Source organism: Eptesicus fuscus, chromosome 21 (genome assembly GCF_027574615.1).
Source record: "Eptesicus fuscus isolate TK198812 chromosome 21, DD_ASM_mEF_20220401, whole genome shotgun sequence".
Classification (NCBI taxonomy): Eukaryota; Metazoa; Chordata; class Mammalia; order Chiroptera; family Vespertilionidae; genus Eptesicus; species Eptesicus fuscus.
The window spans coordinates 254,558-281,144 of record NC_072493.1 but is presented as its reverse complement, the minus strand read 5'-3'; the positions used below and the strand labels follow the sequence as shown (position 1 = coordinate 281,144).

The following is a 26,587-nucleotide window of genomic DNA, read 5'->3' as shown; positions in this document are numbered from 1 at the left end:
TCCCCACGCACCTCGTGAGAGGCTCAGAGTAACGGACAGCTTAGGAAAGCCAGGAAGTGGCCAGGACAGACGTCAGCTCAGGCCTGGCCAATCCCCAGAGCCCATGCTCTTGTCCCCGCCCCCTCCCAGCCTGCCTCTCCTGGTGGGAAAGGGCCCGGGCCCCTGGGCTGGCTCCCTCTCTTCTCCCAGCCCCAGCAGGCATGGATTTGAGCCTCGCTTTGTTCGAACTGTAGGCACAATAGGCGTGAGCAAGAGAGCACAGATTCCATCCACGTCCGATCCTCATCCCTGTAGCCAGGCTGTGTGCCCGCATGTAAGGGCCTCCTCAAACTCTGACCGGTCCTGGGAGGCAGCCCACTGCCGTTTGCTTCACAGAGGAGGAAACAGAGGCTCAGAGAGGCCCCCAGCTTGTGAGAGGAAGGTCTGAGCTGGGTGTGCCTGACTCCAAAGCCCCTGCTCACCACCACTCCCCAGAGGCCCGCTCTTGTGAGGCCTCTGTGGCCACTGGGCCGCAGCCCCACCGCACCCTCCCCTGCAGGGCCAGGAGCGCGCCCCCCGGTGGGTCAGCAGCTCCTGTCCAGTCCGGCTCCCTCTGCAGGTGGTCACAGAATGGGATGAGGGGGAGCACTGCCCAGTTCCCCACACCTTTCACAACCCACCGATGGCGCCACGGAGCAGGAAGGGTTACAAAGAGGCCACAGGAAGCTCTGACGCTGCGGGGGAGGGGGGGCAGAGGGCTCTGCAGAGCCTGGGACCAGGGGACACACAGCCACAAGGCTCCCGCCGGAGTGGACAAGGCTGGTCGAGGATGGTGCCGCCCAGGGCCCCGGGGGCCCTGCTTCCCCCGCTCCTCCCGCTCCTCCTGCTCCTGGCCTCAGGTGAGCGACTGGCTCCGCATCTCCTCCTGCCAAGCCCGAGCCCCCGAGCCAGGGGCGAGGATGGGGAGGGAGGGGGCTTGAGTTAGATGCCATCCTGGTGAACTTTGGTCCTCCGGGCCTCAGATCAGTGCCCTGGGGATGGAGGGAGCATGGAGAGTGCTCCCCACTACGCCACCTGCACTGTGGCTCCCTGGCAGGCCTGGCCCTGGGACACAGGTGAGCCCTGGGACACGGGTGGGCCTGGGACATAGATGGGCCCTGGGACATGGGTGGGTCTGGGACATAGATGGGCCCTGGGACACGGGTGGGCTCTGGGACATAGATGGGCCCTGGGACATAGATGAGCCCTGGGACACGGGTGGGCTCTGGGACACAGGTGGGCTCTGGGACATAGATGGGCCCTGGGACACAGGTGGGCCCTGGGACATATATGGGCCCTGGGACACAGGTGGGCCCTGGGACACAGGTGGGCTCTGGGACATAGATGGGCCCTGGGACATAGATGGGCCCTGGGACACAGGTGGGCCCTGGGACACGGGTGGGCCCTGGGACATATATGGGCCCTGGGACACAGGTGGGCCCTGGGACATATATGGGCCCTGGGACACAGGTGGGCCCTGGGACAAGGTGGGCCCTGGGACACGGGTGGGCTCTGGGACACAGGTGGGCCCTGGGACACGGGTGGGCCCTGGACACGGGTGGGCCCTGGGACAAGGTGGGCTCTGGGACACGGGTGGGCTCTGGGACACGGGTGGGCCTGGGACACAGATGGGCCCTGGGACAAGGTGGGCCCTGGGACACGGGTGGGCCCTGGGACACGGGTGGGCCCTGGGACACGGGTGGGCCCTGGGACAAGGTGGGCTCTGGGACACGGGTGGGCTCTGGGACACGGGTGGGCCTGGGATACAGGTGGGCTCTGGGACACAGGTGGGTCTGGGACACAGATGGGCCCTGGGACAAGGTGGGCCCTGGGACACGGGTGGGCCTGGGACACAGGTGGGCTCTGGGACACAGGTGGGCCCTGGGACACAGGTGGGCCCTGGGACACAGGTGGGCCCTGGGACACAGGTGGGCCCTGGGACACAGGTGGGCCTGGGACACAGGTAGGCTCTGGGAAACAGGTGGGCCCTGGGACATGGGTGGGCCCTGGGACACGGGTGGGCCCTGGGACATGGGTGGGCCCTGGGACACGGGTGGGCCCTGGGACATGGGTGGGGCCAGGAACAAGACAGGTGGGCCCTGGACAAGCTCTTCTCCAGCTGGCCTCTGAGCTCTGGGAAGGGGCAGGGGAGCTGTAGAGCCTGAGGCCTGGCAGGGCTTACACTGCTCTCCTACCACCCTCCACTGGCCCCCCTCCCTGTCCCCACAATGGCTCCACAGTCCTCAGGCACCCAAGCCAGGAACAAGACTCTCCCGCCCGCTTCACTCTGGCCTTGCACACATGTGCCGTTCTCCAGGGGCAGTTTGCAAGCCCCAGGCCTTGTCCTTGCTGGTCTCTTTCCCAGGAAAGCTGTGCTCCAGCCCCCGCCCACCTGGCCAGCTCTTATTCATTTCCCTGCTGTTCTGGAAGTCCATGGTGATCCCTCAGGCAGAGGGGAAAAAACCTACTGCGGGAAACTGTATCTGGACAACGGGGAGGCAACTTGGTGTCAGTGTTGGGAGGCGGTGGGGAGCGGTGGGGTCTGTGGTGACGGGACGTGACAAACCCACACCGAGGAGCGGCTGCCGCTCCTCTCCAGCCGGCCACTGCCTCGCAGGGATGAGGCCTGTGCAGCCAGACCACCTGCCTTCGGTGAGAAATGAGCTCCTACAATGAGTTATGTGCTTTATGCTCTGATCTCTAATCTCCCCCCAAACCCATTAGCCTCATTGGACTGATGAGAAGATTGAGCCTCAGAGAGTTTAAGTAACTTGCCTGAGGTCACACAGCTTGTATGTGACCCAAAGCTTCCTCTCCAGCCTCTGTCCCAGGGGAAAGGGGGCTGAACTGGAAGTCATGGAAGCTGGTTGCTAGTCCTGGAGCCATCTCCAGCTAGCTGGGGACCGTGCCCCGTCACTATGCTACAGGGGCCTCAGTTTGCTGTATTCTCTGCTCACCTCAGGAGGTGGCCGCGAGGGTTGTAATGGAAATGGGGGAGAATGAGGCAAACCAAGACCAATACATTCATAAGGCCACAGTTGCAAGGGCTTTGGAAAGTCTGATGTAAAACAACTGCAAAAAGCCAGGCAGACTTCCTGGAGGAGGTGCAAAAGGGTACTATCACTAACACATATTAAACCTTTTATCTACAGAGCCACAGTTGTACACACTTTCTCCAAAGCATCCCACTGGCCCTGTAAGATGCGGGGGAGGGTATCTCCTTTCACCTTGGACCCGAGGCCCAGGGAAGGTGTGATCCAGCTCAAGTGCACACCATCAGTGTGAATGGGCAGGGCTGGGGTTCCAGCCCACACCACAGACTCTGGAGCCCTTGCTGCCCCTTCACACTCTGCATCCCTCCCTTAGGAGAGAAAGATTTCACGAACAACTCTGAGCAAACAACAAAGTCTGAGCAGCCGAGGAACGTCTGCATGGGGCTCATCAATAAGGACCATTACGAACCCTTCGATCTGATGAGCACTGCGCAGTGCTTCAAAAAGTGCGCGCCGTCGGGGAACTCCTCCTGTCACCTGGGAAACCTGCAGAGGTAACAAGGCCCTCTGCGCTGGAGCAGGGACCTGGGGTTCCTGCAGGGGTGGGGAGGAGGGACGGGATGGAGCTATCAGTCCCCACTGGGGATCGAACCTGCAACCTGGGCATGTGCCCTTGACCGTAATTGAATCCGGGACCCTTCAGTCTACAGGCTGATGCTCTATCCACTGAGCCAAACCGGTTAGGGCCTATATTTTAATTTAATTTAATTTAATTTTAAATAAATCTTTATTGTTCAGATTATTACAAGTGTTCCTCTTTCCCCCCCACCCCATAGCTCCTCTCCACCTGATTCCCCACCCCACCCCATGCCCTTACCCCCCGCCACTGTCTTCAACCATAGGTGTAAAACTTTTGTCCAATCTCTTCCCATACCCCTCAGATCCCCTTCCCCCTGAGAATTGTCAGTCCACTCCCTTTCTATGTCCCTGATTCCATTATATTCACCAGTCCATTCTGTTCTTCAGACTTTGTATTCACTTGATTTTTATTTTTATTTATTTTTTATTTTTATTTTATTTACTTATTTTTTTTTTACAGAGAGGAAGAGAGAGGGATAGAGAGTTAGAAACATCGATGAGAGAGAAACATCGATCAGCTGCCTCTTGCACACCCCCTACTGGGGATGTGCCCGCAACTAAGGTACATGCCCTTGACTGGAATCAAACCTGGGACCCTTGAGTCCGCAGGCCGATGCTCTATCCACTGAGCCAAACCGGTTTCGGCTATTCACTTGATTTTTAGATTCACTTGTTGGTAGGTATGTATTTGATGTCTTTTTGTTGTTCATAATTTTTATCTTTACCTTTTTCTTCTCCTTCCTCTTCTTAAAGAATACCCTTCAGCATCATGTAATCCTGGTTTGGTGGTGACGAACCTCTTTAGCTTTTTCTTGTCTGTGAAGCTCTTTATCTGACCTTCAATTCTGAATGATAGCTTTGCTGGGTAGAGTAATCTTGGTTGTAGGTTCTTGCTGTTCATCACTTTGAATATTTCTTGCCACTCCCTCTGGCCTGCATAGTTTCTGTCGAGAAATCAGCTGACAGTCATATGGGTACTCCCTTGTAGGTAACTAACTGTTTTTCTCTTGCTGCTTTCAAGATTCTCTGTTTGTCTTTTGCCCTTGACATTTTAATTATGATGTATCTTGGTGTGGTCCTCTTTGGATTCCTCTTGTTTGGGATTCTGTGCGCTTCCTGAACTTATAAGTCTATTTCTTTCACCAGGTGGAGAAAATTTTCTGTCATTATTTCTTCTAATAGGTTTTCAATATTTTGCTCTCTCTCTTCTTCTGGCACCCCAAAAATTCAGTTGTTGGAACGCTTAAAGTTGTCCCAGAGGCTCCTTACATTATCTTCATATTTTTTAATCCTTTTTTCTTTTTGTTTTTCTGGTTGGGTGTTTTTTGTTTCCTCATATTTCAGATCTTTGGTTTGATTCTTGGGGTACGTTGATCTACAGTTGAGTTTCTGTATATTCCTTATTTCAGACAGTGTATGCTTAATTTCTGACTGGTCCTTTTCCATTATTTTTTTTTGGCATTCTCATTAAGGTCCTTGAAGGTCTCATCAAGTTTCTCAGCAGTTTTTAGAAGATTCTTGAGTAACCTTATAAATGTGGTTTTGAACTCTATGTCGTCCCGAAGTTTGCTTTCCTCCATTTCTTTCATTCTTGACATGTTTCTGTGTCTCCACATTTTGGCTGCTTCCCTGTATTGATGGAGTGGCTTTGTGTGGTAGGTGACCTGTAGGGGCCAGTAGCTCAGCTTCCCCAATCACCCTAGGTGGTTGCTCTTGGTACACCCCTTTGTGGGCTGAGTGCAAAGCCTTGGTGTAGTTAAGCCTTGATTGCTGTTGGTACACTGGGAGGAATTGACCTCCAGGCCAATTGGCTGTGGGGCCCCACTGTGTTTATAATGGAAGAACTGCTGCGCTGGAGACACGCTTATGGTGCAGGACTTGTTTCAGTGGGGCTTTGGTGCTCACCGAGTCTGCTTCTTGAATGTGTCACTTATGGGTGTGAGGAATTGAAATCTGTGTCTCACACTGACCACTAGGTACACTGGCTTCTAGATCTCCAATGGGGTGCAGTTCAGCTACTGTCTGAGATCACCTTGCAGGAGCTGCAGTGAGAACTACAGTCCTCTCCTCCCTGCTTGGGATTTGTAGATTATGGAGCTGTCTGAACCGGTTTGCAAGTTTGCTAGGTTAAACTGCAATAGATGCTAGGTTAAACTGCCATTCATATGCAAAAGCCGCTGCTAGGAGCTTGGGTGAGTTTGTAGATTGTGCGGGGCGGTCTCAGGGTGTCACTAGGCTAGGGCGTGGCAAACAGCAATGGTTGGCAGCCAGCCGTCCCATGCCTTGAACCGCGTCCCCGCGTCTCGCGCTCCAGCAGAGCAAACAATTATTCCTCTGCGCAGCTCTGCAAGCAAGCCACCCTCACTTTCCCACCCGATGGCAGACAGTCCAGCTTCTCCCCGTAGGAGTTTGGGTCCCACGCGTCTCCCCTTCGGGTTGAAGAAAGGAACGCCCGCCACCAGCCGGGCTCCGCCGCCAGCCCGTATCGCGTGCGCGCCCCCGTACCTCAGCCTTTCAGCGTTTGTGCCCTGAGTGCTCCCCTCTCTTTCCATCTGGTTGTAGAGGTTCCGCTCAGCCAGCCCTCCTGGGGCTCTGGGTGATAGACGTTTTGTCTTTTAGTTGTAGTTTTGAAATTGTTGTGTGCGGCCGCCGTTTAGGTGTTTACCTACACCGCCATCTTGGGTTCTCTCAGGGCCTACATTTTAAATAGAAGAAGAATATAGGCAATTTGCATTTTAGAAAGATTGCTCATGCCCAGCTGGTATAGCTCAGTGGTTGAGCGTCAACCTATAAACCAGGAGGTCACAGTTTGATTCCCAGTCAGGGCTCAACCCCCAGTGTGGGTTGAGCAGGAGGCAGCCAATCAATGATTCTCTCTCATCACTGATGTTTCTATCTCTCTCTCCCTCTCCCTTCCTCTCTGAAATCAATAAAAATGTATTTTTATTTTCGAGCCTGCAACCCAGGCATGTGCCCTTGACCAGAACCGAACCTGGGACCCTTCAGTCTGTAGGCTGATGCTCTATCTATCCACTGAGCCAAACTGGCTAGGGCAAAACAAAAAAAATATATTTTTAAAAAAGGAAAAAAGAATGATTTCTCAGGCTTCAGGGAAGGAGACCGGGTGATGATGCAGGATGAGATGCGACCGGGTAGGCTGGGAGTGCAGTAGCCTGGGTACGAGTGCGGGATGGCCCCAGCACCACCATCACAATGAACACTGAGCTCCTAGCAGGAGGGACGGACTAGAGAGATGTATGATGTAGAATCACCAAGACCCAGAGACCAATAAGACCAAGAGACCACGAGATATTGGATTGAGGGAGAGGAAAGGGCTTAGAATCAAACATCTTCAAGAGTCATCTCCAAAAATACCTTTGCTCTCTCCCCTCCCCTCCCTTCCAATAAAAGTTGCCTATGAGCCTTCTGGGATACTCAGTTGTTACTCAACACATATTTGTTGAAAAGTGAATGAAAAGTCTGTGTTTGTAGGCTGGGTTTGTTAGGACAGCGTCTGGTTGAAGTATATCCTTTCAGGGGCCGGAAAATGCTCCCATCCCACCTGAAGCTACTCCGGTAGCTTCTTGGCTCCAAGAAGCTATTCTAAAGCAGGTTCTGTAGATTCTGTTTCCAGCTCTATCTCTTAACCGAGTTATCTCCTTTATCCTCACAATCTACTGAGGTAGGCTCTGTTATCAGCCCATTTTTCAGATAAGAAAAGTAAGGCCCCCGAAAGGTTAAATAACTTGGCCATGGTTACACAGCAGGTAGCAAAGTGACACATGAACCTAGGTCTGGAAGGCGGCAGTGGGGGAGGTGTACACACTGGGGTCAGACTGCCAGCGCTCAAAAATGGCATTAACAGGTGGACAGGTTACCTTTCACTGGCCTCGTCTGTCAAATGGGGCTAAAATGACACCTACCTTCATTATCTCATGACCAGTGTTGTCATGTTACTACACTCCAAAGCCCTTGTTCTTGCTCTCTGTCCTATACCTTCCTCACGGTGTTGTTGAGATTAAGTAACACGTGTCAGTGTTATTAGCAAACAGTAGGATCTTGATAAATTTGAGTGTTCTTTATTTTAATAACGTTTCTATCATAAATGTAATACATAGTCATTATGAAACATTTTGAAAATAGCTATAGAAAGGAAAATGAAAAATTCTCCACCTTATTTTCCAGAGGTAACCATTATTTTCATTTTGGTGTATTTTTTTTTTTAGTATTTTATGATATGTACTAGAGGCCCAGTGCACGAAATTCATTAGCAGTGTAAGAGAGCTTGGTTTCAACATACCCTTGAAATGCTGGCAGTCTTTTTGGTTATAGCCATTCCAGCGGGTGTGATGTGAGATCTCACAGTGGTTTAAATTTGCTTTGCACAAATGACTCATGATGTTGAGCCTCTTTTCAAGTACTCATTAGCCATTCATATATTTTCCTTGGTGAAAAAACTAGTCAAATATTTCCCTCCTTTTTAAAAAATTGGATTGTCTTCTTATTATTGAGTTTTAAGAATTCTGCATATATTCAGGATTTAAGTTATTTCTTACCAGATGTATGATTTGTAAATATTTTCTCCCAGTGTATGTATATATGTCTTGTCTTTTTTATTTTCCTAATGATATCTTTTGAAGATCCAAACATTTACTTTTGATGAAGCCCAATTTAAATTGTGTGTGTGTTTGCTGTCATATCAAAGACATTTCATCTAGCCCAAGGTTACAAAGATTTTCTCCTAAGTTTTCCTCTACAAGTATATGGTTTTAGCTCTTATAATTAGGCTGTGCATTTTGAGTTAAATTTTTGTGTACAGTGTGAGATAAATGTCTAATTTTACATTATTATTATTATTATTATTATTATTATTGTTATTATTACCACTACTTTTACATCTGGATATCTAATGTTTTGGCACCATTTGTTGAGAAGACTATGCTTTCTCCATTGCATTGCCTTTGGAGGGCATTCCACTGAAGAGCTAAGTGGAGCCTTAGCTGGTTTGGCTCAGTGGATAGAGTGTCAGCCTGCGGACCAAAGGGTTCCGGGTTTGATTCTAGTCTAGGCATGTACCTTGGTTGCAGGCTCCTCCCCGGCCCCGACCCTGGTCAGGGCATGTACAGGAGGCAACCAATCAATGTGTTTCTCTCACATAGATGTTTCCCTCTTCCACTCTCCCTCTCTCTCAAAAAAAAAAAAAATCAATGGAAAAATATCCTTGGGTGAGGATTAACACAAAATACCCCCCTCCCCCGAAAAAATAAAAGAGTTAAGTGGAAGCTCCTGGAATGTCTTCTCCCAAGATAGTAAACTAGAAGCTAAACTACATCCCTGCGGAGATTAATGCCCCCGTGACAGATATGAAAGAAGCATGGGTGGCGATACCTGTTCCAACTCCATTGACCTCACCAGGAGTCAGGCGGGTCTTGGAGAATGGCTGTGGACCAGCATGAACTTAATCGCATGGTGAGTCCAATGACAGCTGCTGTCCCAGACGAATGTGTTTACTTGAATACATCAACACAACCCCTGGCAATTGGTACGCGGCTATGACCCGGCGAATGCTTTTTTCTCCGTACCAATTTGCAAGGACTTGGCAGAGACAACAGTATTCTGTCACAGTGTTTCCTCAGGGCTGTGTCACTTCCCCTCCTTACTGTCATCATATACTTCACAGAGACCTTATTAATCTTGACACTCAGCAAAGCATCACTAGTCCACATGGTGCTGATTAGATTTGATGAGCAGAAAGTGACATGTACTTAAGACGCCTTAGGAAGACATAAGTGAACTAGAGGGTGGGAGATAAACCCCGAGAGAATTCAGGGGCCCATCAGTGCATTGAATTGTCTGGGCATTCAGATGTCTGGAGAATGTCAAGATGTCCCCTCCAACGTAAAAGGTGAGTCGTTTAATGTCACACCACTCACCATGAAAAACAACAACCAACAGGCACAATGTGGAAAGATATGTATGAGGCAAACATGGAACTAAAGGAATCGAAGCAGCTATACTAGTATCAGGCACTTAAGTGGGTGTCAATGTTGTAATTAAAAATTCAGTGGTATAGTGATGCTTTAGACTTTTTGAATATGTTACATTTCACACCTAAATAATTTTAAAATATATTTTTACTGATTTTTTACAGAGAGGAAGGGAGAGGGATAGAGAGTTGATGACAGAGAAACATCAATCAGCTGCCTCCTGCATACCCCTTACTGGGGATGTGCCCGAAACCAAGGTACCGTATTTTCCAGCGTATAAGACGACTTTTTAACCCAGGAAAATCTTCTATACGCCCAGTCGTCTTATACGCCGGAAAATGCCCTTGACGGGAATCGAACCTGGGACCCTTCAGTCCACAGGCCAATGCTCTATCCACTGAGCCAAACTGGTTAGGGCCTAAAATAATTTTTTAAGTGCTCTGAGAACCAGATGAGGAAATCTTTCCTTGAGAAAGTAAGTGGGGCTGTTTTATGAGGCCACGGAATTTTTTTAAGTGCACGGGGTGAAATATATAATGAAATACAATTCACAATTTTATTCGGTAATAATGACAATCACAATACTTCTTTGTTTCCATTTTTTTAAATCTTTTTTTCACAGTTTATTTATTTTATTATTATTATTTTCTTATTGCTTTCAGAGAGGAAGGGAGAGATAGAAAGATCAATGATGAGAGAGAATCATTGACTGGCTGCCTCCTGCACACCCCATACTGGGGACAAGCCCAGATCCCAGGCATGTGCCCTAGGCTGGAATTGAACCTGGAACCCTTTAATCCACAGGCTGACATCCACTGAGCCAAACCAGCTAGGGGCTGTTTCCATTTTTTTTTTTTTAACATATCAGTTATTTAATCGGGTTCTTATAAGAAATTCAGAACACCAGTTTGTGAGGATAAATCCCATTGGTGAGAGCGAACAGAGAGTGGAGGTAGCCCTGGAGCTAAGGAACAGCTTTGATTTTTGGCAGAATTTGAGAGTCCACAGCTTTCTGGTCAACCTTGCGCTGTTCTGTAATCTCGTATTTCTCTTTCTCTGTGTCGAAGATCTCGCCCTCCTGGTGTCTGGGCTTGCGCAGCTTCTTCTTGAAGTAAGCATCCGCGAGATGTTTGGGGATTTCACACCGTGATATCAATTTTGGTGGAAGTGATGATGACAAATTTCTGGTGTGTTCTATGCAGTGGAACTCGATGGAGGGACAGAGGTCCAGTCACAAGTAGCAAGCCACTGCTCAGCTGCTCAGGAAAACCACCCTCTTGCCTCTGTGGCGCCCAGTGAGGGATCAGAATGGGCCCAGAGGGATGCTGGCCCGCAGTCTCCTCACATGCTGACTGAAGGGTTTCTTGCCGTGCCTAACAGCCTTCGAGGCTCATCGTCAGTGGGATAACATCTAGGCATTTTGCGGAGTTTAACCGCTCGGGTACCACCATTCTTGTCGCCACCAACTGGTTTTGTGACAGTAGCAAGAACTTTCTCCTTCTTTTTCTTTTCAATCCTGGACTTAGGGGCCGAATACTTGCTCTTGTACATGGCCTTTCGCGAATACACAGCCGCCCGGGAGTATCTGCCAGTTCCTCTGCCGAGGACGGGGTTGGCTGCAGGGGGGTTCCCCCTTCTTAGGCGCCCTGACCTTGCCGCCGCGTCAGCCTTCTTCTTGGCTTCCGGCTTCTTCTCCTCAGTATCCGGCTTCTCAGTTTTCTTTCACCCGCCGTCTCGCAAGATGGGAAAGAGCTGTTTCCATTTTTAAAAGGTAAACAAAAGCTAGTCTCAATTGACGTGGTTCAATCAGTGGATTTGGGCAGCCTCGCCCCACTGCTTCTGGCTTGGTGGTGTTCTAATTGCCTGCTACACTCAGGCACATCTGCACATATCTGCGTGGCTTACTCTTCATATTACACAATATTTTTTCTGTGGTTTCTTGGGGGGTTTTTCCTTTGGTAACATTGAGTGTTCAAAAATGATGTCAAAATAAGAGCCTCCTTTTGTGTTCCTGGCAAGCCCTCCATAGCTACTTCTTTCCAACAGCCTTGATCTGGCTGTATCTGCCCCCACCCCACCCCTCCCCGCCCCTCCCATTGCTATCTCAGGCCTGGCCTGAGCAGCGGAGCTTAGTGTAAGAAAAACACCCCCCTGGCGCGCATTGAAGTTTCAGGACCACGGAGAGCACCACAGACTCGCCTCTCCTGGCTATCTTAGCGGAGGCCTGGGAGCGGTGGTAAAATAAATGCCAATTAACTTCTATGTTCTGTGAGGTTCAACAGCAGCTCAGTTCCCAGAAGTCAGTTTCCACACAGCCCGTCTTCAAAGACTGAATTCCCAGTCTGCAGTGAGTACTCAATACACGCGAGGAGGCGCTCGCTCACACCACGCAATTACCACCCCGCAGTTTACTATGCTCAGAGGAATTTCTCCAAAGGAGATATGCAAAGACCAGCACGTATATAAAAAGGTGCTCAACATCATTACACATTAGGGAAATGCAAATTAAAACCGCAATGAGATGCCACTTTATACCTACTCGGATGGCTACAATGAAAAACAAAACGAAAAGTATGTACTGGCAAGTACACGAGGAAATCGGAGCACACCTCGCTGGCGGGAATGTAAAATGGTGCAGCGGCTGTGGAAAACAGCCTGACAATTCCTCAAAAAGTTAAGCAAAGCATTACCACCAACTTCACTCCTAGGCCTGTGCCCAAGGATGGAAAACACATCCTCAGACAAAAGCTTGTATGTGAGTGTGCATAGCAGCCCTACTCACAAAAGCCCCAGCACGGAAACGACCCAGATGTCCATCAATGGATACATGGATAAACAAGATGTGACAACCCATACGATGAAATATCATTCGCCCATAAAAAAGGAATGAAATACTTGTACATGCTACAACATAGATGACCCTTGAAAACATTATGCTAAGTAAAAGAAGCCAGGCACAAAGGGTCAGAGGTCATCTAATTCCATTTATATGAAATATCCAGAATAGGCAAATGTATCGAGACAGAACCCAGATTAGTGGCTGCCAGGGGCTAGGAGAGGAGGGAAAAGAGGGACTGTTTAATGGGTATGGGATGATGAATTGTACACTTTAAAAAATATTGTTATTGATTTCAGAGAGGAGAGAGAGAGAGAGAGGGAGAGAGATCAATGGTGAGAGAGAATCATTGGTTGGCTGCTTCCTGCACGCCCCACACCGGAAATCAAGCCCACAGCCTGGGCCTGCGCCCTGACCGGGAATCAAACCATGACCTTCTGGTTCATAGGTCGACGCTCAACCCCTGAGCCACGCCGGCCGGGCAATTGCACACTTTAAAGCAGTTAAAAATGTTGTGTTGTGTGAAGTTTTCACAGGGAGACAAACACGTGAAATGCTCGAGGGACTGCTGTCTGGAACCCCTCGCACAGCCTGGGCTGTTCCCGCGCCAGCCCTCTCCCTGGTGCTCCCAGGGTCTGCCCGCTGCTATGCTGGGTCACCCCTCCTACCCAAGAGCCTGGTGATCATGGCCCATGGTCTCTCCTCCTTTCACCCAGGCTGGGGACCAGGTGAGGGGGTGGCTCAGCTGGCAAGGCCCCACATTGCCCTGCCCCTGGCCCCTTGCAGATACTGGCTGGACTACGAGACCTACCTGGCGGAGGGGCGTCTGAGGGAGACGGTGGATTTGCCTTTTCTGAAGGCCGTTGTCAAGAATGTCAGCACCAGCATCGCAGGAGACCTGCACTTCTCCCTGAGCCCCTCTCAGGTGAGGCGTCCCGCCCCTGCGGGCTGGCTCTGCGGGTTCCTCAGGCGTGGCTTTCAGAATTCTGTAAGAGTCCCGGTCTAGCCCTCCTGCGTCCCTGTAGGCTCCTCCGCCTTGCTGATGGGTGCTGGTGAGTTAAGTGGAGGAGTGGAACCTGGTAACAGATTGTCCAGATTTCTAGGACGAGACCCTTGGAAGGTGCAGACACCTTGTTACGCCCATTCTCCATATTGGGAAAGCTGAGGCCCCGTGAGTGCCATGACATGTCCAGGGGCTCACAGCCTGGACAGAGAGCTTGGGCTGTGCCCCCAGATGTCCTGCCTCTCAGAGCGGAAGTCCTCAGGTGCCGCCCCTCCGCCTGGCGTGCCTCCGGCTCCCTCCCCGTGAGGGATGGCAGGGTCTGTGTTGGGGGCTGGAATCCGTGGGTCAAGAAGGAGCCACCGGGTCTGTGGTTACAGATTCCGGGGCAGGTGACGGAGGACAAGCACAGGTTTCCCGACAGAGTCCGGCTGCCCAGGAGCCTGTTCGCCTCCCTGCAGGGCAGCAGGCCGGCGGTCCCCTTGGCCGTATCGGTGCTGGACGTCGGCCCGGGGAACCTCTTCAAGGTGAGAAGCCGGACGGAGGCAGGGCAGCTCGGAGGCTCCCCAGGCAGTGCTGGTCCTCTGTGGGGTCTCCCCCGAGGCCCCCGAAGGCGCTGGAGAAGGCCATGAGCCTCTGCAGCTCGGCCATCCCAGACCCATCTCTGAGTCTATGGGCCTCAGACTCACACTGGTCCACACACTCAGATATCCGGACCCCACATACCAGTGACCTTGGACTGTATGTGTCTCCCAAGTGTGCCCATGTCCCTGTGGGACCCTGTGCACGCACAAACATGCATGTCTTTCCTATTCCTGGTACACACAGTCCACATGAGCGAGTGTACCCGTACCCGTGCAGGTGTGTGCCATGCGTGTCCCAGAGGCATGTGTCTGCTCCTATGCAGATGTGTGCATGTCCAAGTGCTGGTGTGGCCAGGGTGGGGTACTAGCCCTGCAGGCACCCCCACCCCCCATTTCTGGTCTGATGTTTCTCCTGGCCCTGGGCCCCTCCAGTTAAGAGGCAGAGGCGTCTGGAGGCCAGGGATGGAGAGGGTGGGTGCTTTGTGACCAGCCAGAGCAGGAGGTCATAGGGGGCAGCAGGGAGGATGTCACCCATGACCCCTTGGTCCTCTGGCCCCTGGTCTCAGACTTTGCCTTCCAGGCAAGGACCACGGGTCCTGGAGGCTCCCAGGAACCCTGCCACGGCTGAGTTGAGACAGCCCCTTCTGCAGCCTGGCCCCCCCATCTCCCTCCATAGGGCCCCCAGCTCAGCCTGGAGGACGAGGGCAGCGTGTTGAACAACCGCCTGGTGGGCTTGAGTTTGGGCGGGATGCGTGTCACGGCGCTGCAGGAGCCTGTGGAGATCACCTTCTCGCACCCACGTCAGCCTCCGGTGAGCCCCCACCCAGGCTGGCAGTGATGCAGGGGCAGACAGGTGGGTGGGCACCCCTGGGCACATGGACAGACGAGCACAGGACGCCGCACCATCCACCCTTCACATCCACCCAGGAGAAGCCGTTAGGACCACACACACAATTGTGCCCAAGGATGCGTGCCCACCCTTGGATGCCCACATGCCTCCAGAACCCTCCCAGTCACGTGCTCACAGAGGTGCACACAGGACCTGGCACACCCACATGCATGCGCACGGCATTACACACCCATCCACAGACATGCGACCCTCCCACCCACAGCCTGTCACCATACCCAGGTCCTCATGTGCCGATCCAGGGGCCACCAATGGTGTGGCCCATGTTGCTGTGTGACCACCATGTTCCTGTGTGAGCCTTGCACACACATGCTAAGAGGAGGGAGCATGCGGTCCTCCCCCTCCCCTCCCACCCTCTTCTCCCCTCTCCCAGCCTCCCCTGCCTCCATCCTGACTCCCACTCTCTGGTTTCAGAACGTGACGCTCACCTGTGTATTCTGGGATGTGACTAAAGGTAGGGCCTGGAGGACCTCCCCTGGGTGAGACAGGTGGGGAGAGTATGGACTCCCTCAGGGTGCGGGGCTCTACCCGCACGGCCCCTCCCCTCTCTCCCCTCCCCTTTGTTCCCCTCCCCTCCCCTCCGGTCCCCTCTCCTCCTTCTCCCCTCCCTCCCCTCCCTTATGATCCCCTCTCCTCCCCTCCGGTCCCCTCTCCTCCTTCTCCCCTCCCTCCCCTCCCTTATGATCCCCTCTCCTCCCCTCCGGTCCCCTCTCTTCCTTCTCCCCTCCCTCCCCTCCTTATGTTCCCCTCCCCTCCCCTCCCTCCCCTCCCTTATGTTCCCCTCCCCTCCTCTCCAGGGTCAACAGGAGACTGGTCTTCCAAGGGCTGCTCCACGGAGCCGGGAGCCCAGGCGACTGTCTGCCGCTGTGACCACCTGACCTTCTTCTCCCTGCTGCTGGTAACAGCCCCCCCCCCCCCCCGTGACCACCTGACCTTCTTCTCCCTGCTGCTGGTAACAGCCCCCCCCCCCCGTGACCACCTGACCTTCTTCTCCCTGCTGCTGGTAACAGCTCCCCCCCGTGACCACCTGACCTTCTTCTCCCTGCTGCTGGTAACAGCCCCCCCCGCCCCAGCACTTCTGGAGGGGCCCAGACTCCTGTCCTGGGAGGGGGCTTCCTGGCAGGGGCCATGGCCCTTGGGGGTGGGTGGGCCTGGCCGCCAGCTGATGGGGTCCTGGTTGGGGTGTTGCCCACAGAGGCCGGTCCTGAACAAGGCCACCGTGCAGGCCCTCACGCGAATCTCCCAGGTTGGCTGTGGCGCCTCCATGGCTTTCCTGGCCTTCACCGTTGTCTTCTACGCGGCCCTGAGGTGGGTGACCCACCCCGCTCCCTCCGCCCTCAAAGGCAGCACCGTGCAGGGCCAAGCTCCCTGGTTGTGCAAAGTTATATCGACAGCCTCTCCAGACCTCAGTGGGGTCTCCCTCGAGGCACCCGAAGGCGCTGGAGAAGGCCATGAGCCTCTGCAGCTCGGCCATCCCAGACCCACCTCTGAGTCTGTGGGCCTCAGACTCACACTGGTAAAACAGGGCGGAGGTTGCGATGTGTGGGGGTCATTTCAGTTACAAGTGGCAGAGACTCAGCGCCCATGGGCTGAGACATCTAAGGAGGTGTGGGCCCCGTAACTGAAGGACCCCTTGAGTCACGGCAGGTGCCCGGAGCGGGTCTCCCTCTGCTTCTCCTACTTCGCTCTCCTTTGTCAATCGTGTCCAGCAGCTTCTCCACCCTCAGGGGCCTCAGGGAGCCCAGGCTTGCATTACGGGGGGCTCCCTTGAGTGTGGCTCTTCCACAAAATACCACGTGTGGGCGCGCACGTACAGTGCGATTGAAACTTCGTGGCCCATGCGCAGAAGTCGGTTTTTGGCCTGGGCGAGTCTATTTTGAAGAAGTGGCGTTAGAACACTCAAGGGGCCAAAGAGCCGCGTGTGGCTCTCGAGCCGCGGTTTGCCGACTACTCGCATGGGCCAACATCGTATACTGAGCCCCAGAACTAAAGTCTTTCAATATTTTTAAACAATTGTAGCCCGACCGGCATGGCTCAGTGGTTGAGTCTTGGGGCTCGATTCCCGGTCAGGGCACAAGCCCGGGTTGCGGGCTCGATCCCCCAGTGGGGAGCATGCAGGAGGCAGCCAATCAATGATTCTTTCTCATCATTGATGTTTCTTTTTTCTTTTTTTTTTTTTTTTTACAATATATTTTATTGATTTTTTTACAGAGAGGAAGGGAGAGGGACAGAGAGTCAGAAACATTGATGAGAGAGAAACATCGACCAGCTGCCTCCTGCACACTCCCCTACTGGGGATGTGCCCGCAGCCAAGGTACATGCCCTTCACCAGAATCGAACCTGGGACCCTTCAGTCCGCAGGCCGACGCTCTATCCACTGAGCCAAACCGGTTTTGGCAAATCATCATTGATGTTTCTATCTCTCTCTCTCCCTTCCTCTCTGAAAGCAATACAAATGTATTTAAAAATAAATACATAATTAAGGCTAACAGGAAGTGGTGAAGACAGCGCATAGAGTCCCGTGCTTTCTTCATCCAGCTTTCCCCAGAGATGGCATTTTCTAGCATCCTGGTACAACTTCAAAACCAGGCAGGGAAAGCAGAACACATCCAGGGAACTGCGAGTTATGCCGTTGGGCTGAAGCATCGGGTTGAGGGAGGAGACCAGCAGGATCCGCGTGGCCAGGAGAGAGGGGGCCCGGACCGGAACCCGACGGCCCTCGCTCTGGCCGCGGCAGGGGCGGAGCAGAGGAGGTGGCGGGAGGCCCGTGATGCTGCGGCCCTCCCAGCCTCTCGCTGGCCCTTCTCCCCCAGGTTCTCCTGGAAGAGGTTCAAGTCAGAAGACGCCCCTAAGATCCACGTGGCCCTGAGCGTCAGCTTGTTCCTCGTGAACCTCGCCTTCTTCATCAACGTGGGGCACGGCCCAAAGGGGTCCCACGCCGCCTGCGTGGCCCGGGGGGCCGTCTCCCACTACCTCCTGCTCTGTGTCTTCACCTGGATGGTCCTGGAGTCCTTCCACCTCTACCTGCTCGTCATCAGGGTCTTCAACACCTACTTCGGGCACTACTTCCTGAAGCTGAGCCTCGTGGGCTGGGGTAGGTGTTGCCGGGCTGGGCAGAGGGGCTGGCTCGGGGTCTGAGTCCCAGCCGTGCCATGCCCTCTCCCCTGCCCAGGTCTGCCAGTCCTAATGGTCATCGGCACCGGGAGTGCCAACAGCTATGGCCTCTACACCATCCGAGACGAGGAGAACAGGACCACACTGGAGCTGTGAGTGGTGGCTGTGGGGCAGGAGTGACGCCAGGTCCCGGCTGCACATATGGAGGCATAGGGAGGTGGGGAGAGGAGGGACCCTGGGAGGAGAGACCCAGGGAGTCAAGGCGAAGGATCCTCCTATCCGCAGGGGTAAACTGAGGCCTGGAGAGAGGATATGCAATGAGCGAGGGGTCCTGAGGAGGAGGCGAGAGAACCGGAGCAGGAGGCAGGATGCCTTGCTCTAGGCTGTGTGTCCACCACCAGCCCACCTGGCACTTGGGACACATTTTTAAAAGTGTCCCCGACCCCCAATCTGACATGCCAGGCGCTCAGCTGGATTTCAGCCCCACCTGCACCCTCAGCCAGGTGCCCCTGCGCAGGGCACAACCTGCTCACATATTCCCAGCAGCCCTGGTGCTATCTAGGCTCTGCCTCTGCGTTGCTGTGTGACTTTGGGCAAGCTCGTCCTCTCTCTGGGCCTCAGTCTCCACATCTGTACAATGGGGTGGGGGCTGACAGACATGCTCTTTTGGACTTTCACCCCTGCAGTGCAGGGAGCAGTGGGGCAGAGCCCAGCCCCTCCCAGGGCGTCTGTCTTGGGTCCATGGCTGTGTGCTAGGAGGGCTGGTCATGTCCCCTGGACTCAAATGCAGGGGCCACAGGGTAGACAATAAGATAAATGCATGTGGCGGCCCAGTGGGGGCTGCATTAGACTGGCAGTCACACACCCGTCTAATGGGCAGCTGCCAGGCATGTTTGTGTGTGTGTGTGTGTGTGTGTGTGTGTTTATTGTTTAAAGTATGACATATGTCTCCATTTTCCCTGATTACCCCCCCCCCCCTTTAAGGAATGTGGTTTTATAATGGAAGCAGAAATCTAATTGTGCTTATGCTAAATCTCCTGCTTTTTAAACGATGGTCATTAATTCACTTTTTTTTTTTTTTTTTACATCATGTGGGTAAACATATCTTTGGGGCCTAATTGATCCTTTTGCACTCACTGGTCTAAAGGGACAGCAGAACCCTAGCCGGTGTGGCTCAGTGGATAGAGCACCGGTCTGGGAACTCAAGGGACTCAGGTTGGATTCCAGTCAAGGGCACATGCCTGGGTTGCAGGCTTGATCCCCAGTGGGAGGCGTGCAGGAGGCAGCCGATCAATGATTTTCTCTCATCACTGATGTTTTCTCTCTCTCTCTCTCTCTTTCTCCCTTCCTCTCTGAAATCAATAAAAATATATTTAAAAATGAAAATAAAATAAAAAATAAAGAGACACCAGACTGGAGCCTCCCGAGAGCCCTTCCCCAGGGGAGTGGGGTTGCTGGGTGGAGTCGGGAAGGGCGTCTTCTTGGTCGCGGAAGGTCAGCCCGGGGAGACTGCCCAGGGCTCGCTGGTCAGGGGGACCTGGCCCAGTCCCAATGGCCATCCACCTCCACCAGGTGCTGGTTCCGGAAGAAAGCTGCCCTCTACGCCACCGTCCATGGCTACTTCCTCGTCACCTTCCTCTTCAGCGCTGTGGTGCTGGGCCTGCTGGCCTGGAAGATCTTCACTCTGTCGAGTGCCACGGCCGGCAAGGAGCAGCGGCAGCACTGGAAGGGGGTCCTCACCTTGCTGGGCCTCTCGAGCCTGGTGGGCACGACCTGGGGGCTGGCATTCCTCACGCCGCTGGGCCTGGCCACCATCTACATCTTCGCGCTGTTCAACTCCTTACAAGGTGAGGCTCCTGGGCCCGGGAGGTGGCGGCTGCTCCGTCTGCACCAGGGGCGGGAGGTTGGGATGGGAGGCAGGGAGAGAGTGGTTCGCAAGACACAGGATTCCACCGAGGCCAGGGCTGCTGATTGTAAATATCATAGCCAGGCCTCTCCCCAGACCCTCGGGCAGAAAGGCAGGCTGGCCTCAGGGGAGCTGCTGCCAGGCTCAGGAAAAGCCATCCAAACCAAAGCAGATACTTCCTCCATCTTTCTCTCTGGAGTCTCGTGCATCCTCTTACCTCCTTCTCTCTCCACTGGCCCATTCCTACCCATGGCCCCCAGTATAGTCACCTCAACTCGAGATGACCTTCCAAGTCTAGTGACTATGGTCTGATTTAGTCTCTTCCAGTTCTTAGGAGTGTCAAGGATCTGATTGGGCCACCTTAGTCCCATGTCCATCTCTGGTCCAATCAGCTGTGACCAGGAAGGCAGGGTCATGTGATGTGGTGGCCACATGACATGGACAGAGGCTCTAAGGAGCTGTGGAGGCAGGAAGTGATTAGTGGAGGAAATGATTGATACACCTGCTCCCTGCCCCCACAGGGTCCTTCCTCCGATATCCAACAAAGGGGCAGGCGCCCAGGGTGAGTGCCCCTGTCCTCTTGGCCCCCACATCCCCGTTTCATGCACGCAGCTTAAAGAAGCCTCACGGCCCGTCTGTGGGAGAAACACCCCCTAAGCTTTGGTTCACAGCCTCACCCCGTGCAGGGCAGTCCCTTGCAAGCCCCAATGCCTCATGGACCTGTGTGGCGTCGTGGTCGAGAGCACTGGGGGCAGGCGGACCTGGATTCCAATCCCAGCAACACTCATGACCCCACAAGTCACTCAGCTCCTTAGAGCAGGTCGTCCGGGCAGTAGGGATAATCCCACACCTACCCCACCGGGTTGGGTGATGATGAATGACTGAGACGACGCACGTGGGGGACACACCTATGTGGAAACGATGTTAATAACAACAGAAGTCATTGTTATGGGCTGTCTGGGACGATCTCCAGATGAAAAAGCATGAGTCCACCTCTGGAAAACCCCAGAGGTTCAAGGTTGGAGAGAGGACACCTTGAAGCTGTCGGTTATCTCATTATCTTTTCAGAGGTTACCCTTCATCTTTTTCAATTAAATTTTATTTTTTCTTTATTTCAGAGAGGAAAGGAGAGGGGGAGAGAGAGATAGAAACATCAGTGATGAGAGAGATTCATTGATTGGCTGCCTTCTGCACATCCCACACTGAGGATGGAACCCGGGCATGTGCCCTGACCAGGAATCGAACCGTAACCTCCTGGTTCATAGGTTGACACTCAACCCCTGAGCCACGCCGGCTGGACACCCTTCATATTTAAACCTGAACTCCAAGATGCCTTTTTGATTCTTTTTCAGGAGTAGGTTTCATTTTTGCCCCATTTCCCCATAAAGTCTTGAACTTTTACAAAGGGGCTATTTGTCCTGTGGGCAGCTGCCGCCAGGCCACCCGCTCCCTGTCCCCACCCCACCCCCCTCACTCCGGGCTCAGCCATGCCCTCTCCTCCGCAGGTGTCTTCATCTTCTGCTGGTTCATCGTCCTCTACTTCCCAGGCCAGAGCACCGTGCCCTCCTCCGGCACTGCCCGCGCTGAGCAGACCCACGTGGCGTCACAATAACAGGACTCGGCTCTGACCCACTGTGTGAGCCTGGACAGCTCCCTGCCTCCCTCGGGGCCTCGGTCTCCAAGTCTGTAGGATGCGGCTGGGGAGGGAGGGGGAGGGACCGGGGCGAACACAGGATCTCAGAGGTCCCACCCAGATCCTCTCTGGTATCAGAATCCCCCAATCCAGGACTGCAGGGGCCCAAGGTTCCTATAACCCTGAGCCTCCTACCAGCACAGAGCCGCACCCCCACCCCTGCCGCTCTGCACTCCCCCACCCCCGCCTTCATAGCAAAGCAGCCTCTCTCTGCCATTGCCCACCTTCTGGCCTCAGTAAGGGGGAGTCTGTGCTGGCACAGCCCCTCCGAGGAGCCCAGCCTCCCCTCCCTCCCCGTTGTCACTGCCTCTCCATCCGCAGGCTCCCCTGCCCGTGGCGAGGGGGGCATTTAGGAGGTGTCCGCCCCTCAGGCACCAGGTAGTTGTGAACTGGAGGTTTGTTTGGGGGGTCAGTCAATCTCCCCACCTGGTCTCAGCTAGTCCACCATGGCCTATTATCACAGAAGAACCCCCACCATTTGGGGGGCTGCCAGCCCTTCAGGTGCCAGGACACTGCCATTCAGAGAATGCCACTCAGTGGGTGAGACCCCCAGCAAGGCCCCTGGTCCCACTCTGACTGCCATGTGGCTGGCTTGACCTCTGATCTGCTGTCACAGTAGAGGTCACGGTGGGGGTCACAGTGGGCTGGAGGTGCAGGGCAGGGGAGGGGGCTGGGCTGAGCAGAGAGAGGGAGCACATCCCCCCAGAATCTGAGCACCCACAGCTACAGAGCTGGGGCTTTGCCGGCCTCACTAGCCCGATCAGCCCAGCCCTGGTGCGTCTGGGGCCCTGAGCAGATATCCGCCGGCCTAATAGGTGGATGTGTGAGCTTGGCAGCAGCCTGACAGAGCCCTGAGCCAGGGGGTGTCCCAGGCCAGACCCCGCTTCCAGCAGCTGGACCTCTGGGTCGCAAGCAACCACATGCTGTTTCCTCCACAGGAAACACAAGGAGGCAGATAACAGAGACGGAGGAAGAGCTACAGAGAGAGCCACAGAGAGAGCCACAGAGAGAGCTACAGAGAGAGCCACAGAGAGAGAGCCACAGAGAGAGCTACAGAGAGAGCTACAGAGAGAGCCACAGAGAGAGCATTGACAGATGAGCTGATGCAAAGGAGGAGATCAGAGAGGGACAGATGGAGAAAGACAGCGGCCCTCCTCCCCACACCCTGCTTCCCCAGCCTGCGGACAGGAGGCAGGGCCCTGGGATCGTCCCCCATCACGTTCCCGCTCCAGCCCTCACTTACTAACCAGCGGGGATCGCACCCTCCCCACCCACACCCTGCCCAGGGGGCTCTGCAGCGGGTCAGGCACCTTCTACGGATGAGACTTAGTCCCCTGAGACCCTCCCCACGGCCCCGGGGCTGCTGGCCTGCCGCCTCCCAGATGCCAAGTTGGGACCAGCAGCAGATGAAAGACAGGAGGGGGGGAGCGGGGGGGCTATTTTAAGCAAGGCACCGCGTTCCTGGAAGGGAAATCCTGGGGGTGGACATCACAGCAGCGGAGCTGCAGGCTCTGGTTTTGTGCACACACTTGGTGGGGCTGGGTTGTCTTCACAGACCTGTGTTTCTCATGCCGAGGATCCCAGCGCCCTACCTCCATCCTCTCGGAGTTGCCAAGCTGTGCTCAGGAAGAGCAGAGGGACGCCAGGGGCTGAGGGCCTGGGTTCAAATCCCGCCTCTGCTACTAAGGGGCCGTGTGACCCTGCACATGTCACCGCACCTCTCTGAGCCTGTCTCCCGCTCTGTAAAACGGAGGTCGGGTCCTTGCCTCGTCCTGAGAGCACTAAGTGCGGTGACAAAGGTCAGTGCCCCGCACGATTCAGGGGGAGGTAGTTGGCTCCCCGAGACCCCCTTCCTTGGCTTAAAGAGAAACCAGGTGGAGCCTTGTGTAAAGCGTGAGCCTGTATGTGAACTAGGAGGTCTGGGGTCCGGTGTGAAGGTCAAGGCTCCCTTCAGATTCCTTCTCAGCTCTGCCAAGTGCACAGCCCTGTGTGGGGACGAGGCATGGCGGCCCCGAGAGGCCCAGCACCCACACCAGCTGCTCTGCGGCCTGGGCTGACGCTAGGGCAGGGCCTCCCTGGGTCGCTGGCCCTCCTCCCGGGGCACTGCCTGGGTTCAGGAGTTACACCTGTCCCTGAGCCCTTGAGCCCTGGGCTGTGGTTCTCCCAGGCACCCCCAGTGGGAGCCCCAGCCCCAGATGAGCCAGGTGTCCTGGCACGTGTGAGGCTCCTCTTCTGCTGGCTCCGCCCCAGGGCCAGGAGGGCAGAGGGCCGGGGTCCCTCGTTGCCTGGGGTCACTGCCCAAGCAGCTCCAAGCGCCAAGCAGAGCACGTGCGAAGGCCAGGCGGGGCAATGGTAAAAATGCACCCGAGGCCCAGCGTGAATGAATGAACAGGGTTCCCCTGTCCCTGAACCATCATGATAGCAACAGGCGGAGGGTAGCACCGCGGTTAAAGGCACCGACTCTGGGGTCAGCCTGCCTGGTCCACACTCTGCCTCTGCAGCCTGCCAGGGACCAGTTCCTCACCCACGGAGCCTGTGAGACCGGGTGGCAGTCGCTGCCCCACGGGGTTGATGAAGGGTTAAATGAGACACTGGCTGAGAGGGCTGCCTGGTGCCCGGTCCCCCTGGCCCCGCAGGAATGTGCCTGGGCCTTGGCCACCGCCTTGTCAGGCCTTGGGGGGCAGGGGTCATCGTTGTGCCGCAGGAAGGGCCCCCCATGGCCACCATGGCTCCCTGGCTCTCTCCGTTCCACCCCAATTTATTTACTCCCAGTATTTTTTATTACAATAGAACAAATATACAGGAAATTAGAAGACCTACTTCTTCTGTGCTCTCTGATAGATAATATCAAAAGTTATTCACAAATTAATCTGTGAATACAATGCAACTTCAATAAAGATTCCAAATGATTCTTTAAGACTTTTGAAAAGTTATTCTAAAATTTATATGGAGGCATTTAGGCCTCACATAGCTAAGTCAACCTTAATGAAAGAGGGCATAGAAGGAAGACTTGAGCTACAGATTCAATTTTTTTTTTAATGTCCTTGACCGGAATCGAACCCGGGACCCTTCAGTCCATGGGCCAACATTCTATCCACTGAATCAAACCGGCCAGGGCTTGAACTACAGATTCTTTAAGAAATGATTACAAGACCATAATGATAAATCCAATATGGGGTCTGTGCAGGGATAGGCATGAAGACCAGTGGAACAGACCAGAGGGCTCAGTGGCAGACTCATGTACACCTAGGAGACAAAATACATGACTAAAGTGGCATCACCAAGAAGGATGAACGATCCGATGATGGTTTTGGAAAATTGGCTCATTACACGGAGAAAAATAAAACAGAATCTCTACCTAACCCCTCAGAATTTGGACCAGGCTGGCTGACCCCAGGGGTGGGCTCCAGGCAGATTCAAGATCTAAATGGGATGCCAAAATTATGACGTTAATGTGGGAAAATATTTTGCAACCGAAGGGCAAAGAAGAACTTTTCAAGCAAAAAAATCATAAGCGTAAAACATCAGACTCAAACCTGGCAAATTTAATCACATTAAAATTAAGGTTTTCTGTTTAATGAAGGACACCCAGGGATATATTAGAAGACACGCGACAGAATCCGGGAAGATATTCGCAACATCGAAAACACCTGGAAGTCCTGCCAATCAAAATAAGAACGTCCCAGTCAAGAGAAATGGGCTGAAGTTTTAAGACAATTCAAGAGAAGGAAACACCTAAACTAACACATTAGTACATCGAGACACGCTTAAAAGCACGAGAGATACACGTGTAATAGGGATACCGGAAATTGGCAAACGTTAGGAAGCCAGATAATACCAACTGCTGGCAGGCGGGAGGGTTCTAGGCTCCCTCGTGCATGGCAAAAGGTGGGGAGAGGGCAGGTTTCACTGCCTGGAGAAAAACGGGGTGACCCAGCCCCCCAAAGGAACACTCTCCCAGGTCTAAAAGGGACGGCCCACGGCCTGTGTGGCACTGTCTGTCGTGGAAGGGAGTTGGTGGCAGAGCGAGGTGTCCGTCCCTGCGAGAGCAGAGGGTCCGTGGGGATCCGTGCTGAGGACACACGGCAACATGGATGGGTCTTGAACAACGTGAAAATAAAAGAACAGGAGGTCTGAACGCAATATCATTTACACAAATTAAAAACAGCAGCATGCAAAACAATGCTCATTTGGGGGGAAAACACCCATCAGAAAGGTTTCCTGTCGGGAGCAGGGAGTGGGAGTGGGTGTGGGGAGGAAGGGAAGGAAGTAAATATCAGAAGAATGAGACGGTGCATGGGGCAAAGGAGCAGGAAGCCTCTCTATGTTCCATCCGCCAGCCAAACACGCCATTGGCTTCCTGCTTCCTCGTCCCTCCTGCCTTCACCCCGGGGAGTTCCCACAGAGCTAATCGCAGGGTGCGCACCGAACTGATGTCCACACGCTGCCTCCTGAGCGCTCCCTCAGTCTGATTTACCCTTCACACGTTATTTTCCATGGCTGCCTAATATTCCAACTGGAAGGAAGCAATCCTTCTTTACTACTGAGAATTGAGGTCAGTCCTACCTTTCAGCCAGTAACAGCAACTATACAACCTTGTCAGGACAGCTGAGTGTTTCTCCACTTTCACCCCAAACCTCCACAGGCTGCATTGTGACTTGTGTGGGTCCCTTTCTCCAAAAACAAAAACAGTACAAGTTTTAACAGTGGCTGTGTTTTTCAACGGGTTCGCCAGCATTCCCGAAATGTTAATAATCAGCTCTTGCGAGCTGGCATACGCTGGTTCCAGCTCACCACTGGCCAAGGAACCTGCAGCCCAGGGCTTCTGGGCCCAGACCTGGGTAGTGACAGAAGACTACATTTCCCAGAAGCCTCCTCTCCCAGGAAGGCCCTCCGCTTCAGAAAGCCGT

General features: G+C 53.9%; 1 protein-coding gene, 1 long non-coding RNA gene and 1 pseudogene across 2 annotated transcripts; 1 reads left to right on the top strand and 2 right to left on the bottom strand.

Moving 5' to 3' along the window:
- Positions 1-661: 661 nt before the first annotated feature.
- Positions 662-21,658, top strand: ADGRG3 (adhesion G protein-coupled receptor G3). The gene is made up of 12 exons (XM_008152295.3): positions 662-878; positions 3,385-3,565; positions 13,260-13,398; positions 13,854-14,000; positions 14,734-14,868; positions 15,379-15,418; positions 15,762-15,862; positions 16,160-16,272; positions 17,778-18,058; positions 18,137-18,230; positions 19,651-19,925; positions 21,490-21,658. Exons 1-12 carry the CDS (start codon positions 662-664, stop codon positions 21,594-21,596), a joined length of 1,830 nt encoding a protein of 609 aa, XP_008150517.1. The 3' UTR covers positions 21,597-21,658.
- Positions 10,483-11,519, bottom strand: LOC103295876 (60S ribosomal protein L6-like; annotated as a pseudogene).
- A 3,608-nt stretch (positions 21,659-25,266) lies between the features above and the next one.
- Positions 25,267-26,531, bottom strand: LOC129147776 (uncharacterized). Its single transcript, XR_008555001.1, has 3 exons — positions 26,472-26,531; positions 26,244-26,351; positions 25,267-25,336 (listed from the first exon to the last, which is right to left on the bottom strand). It is a non-coding gene; the product is annotated as an uncharacterized LOC129147776 (long non-coding RNA).
- Positions 26,532-26,587: the final 56 nt, after the last annotated feature.

Coding starts and splice junctions, on each gene's coding strand:
- ADGRG3 (XM_008152295.3), top strand. CDS start 662: ATGGCGCCACGGAGCAGGAAGGGTTACAAAGAGGCCACAGGAAGCTCT. Junction 879..3,384: donor CCTCCTGCTCCTGGCCTCAG/GTGAGCGACTGG, acceptor TCCCTCCCTTAG/GAGAGAAAGATTTCACGAAC. Junction 15,419..15,761: donor ATTCTGGGATGTGACTAAAG/GTAGGGCCTGGA, acceptor CCTCCTCTCCAG/GGTCAACAGGAGACTGGTCT.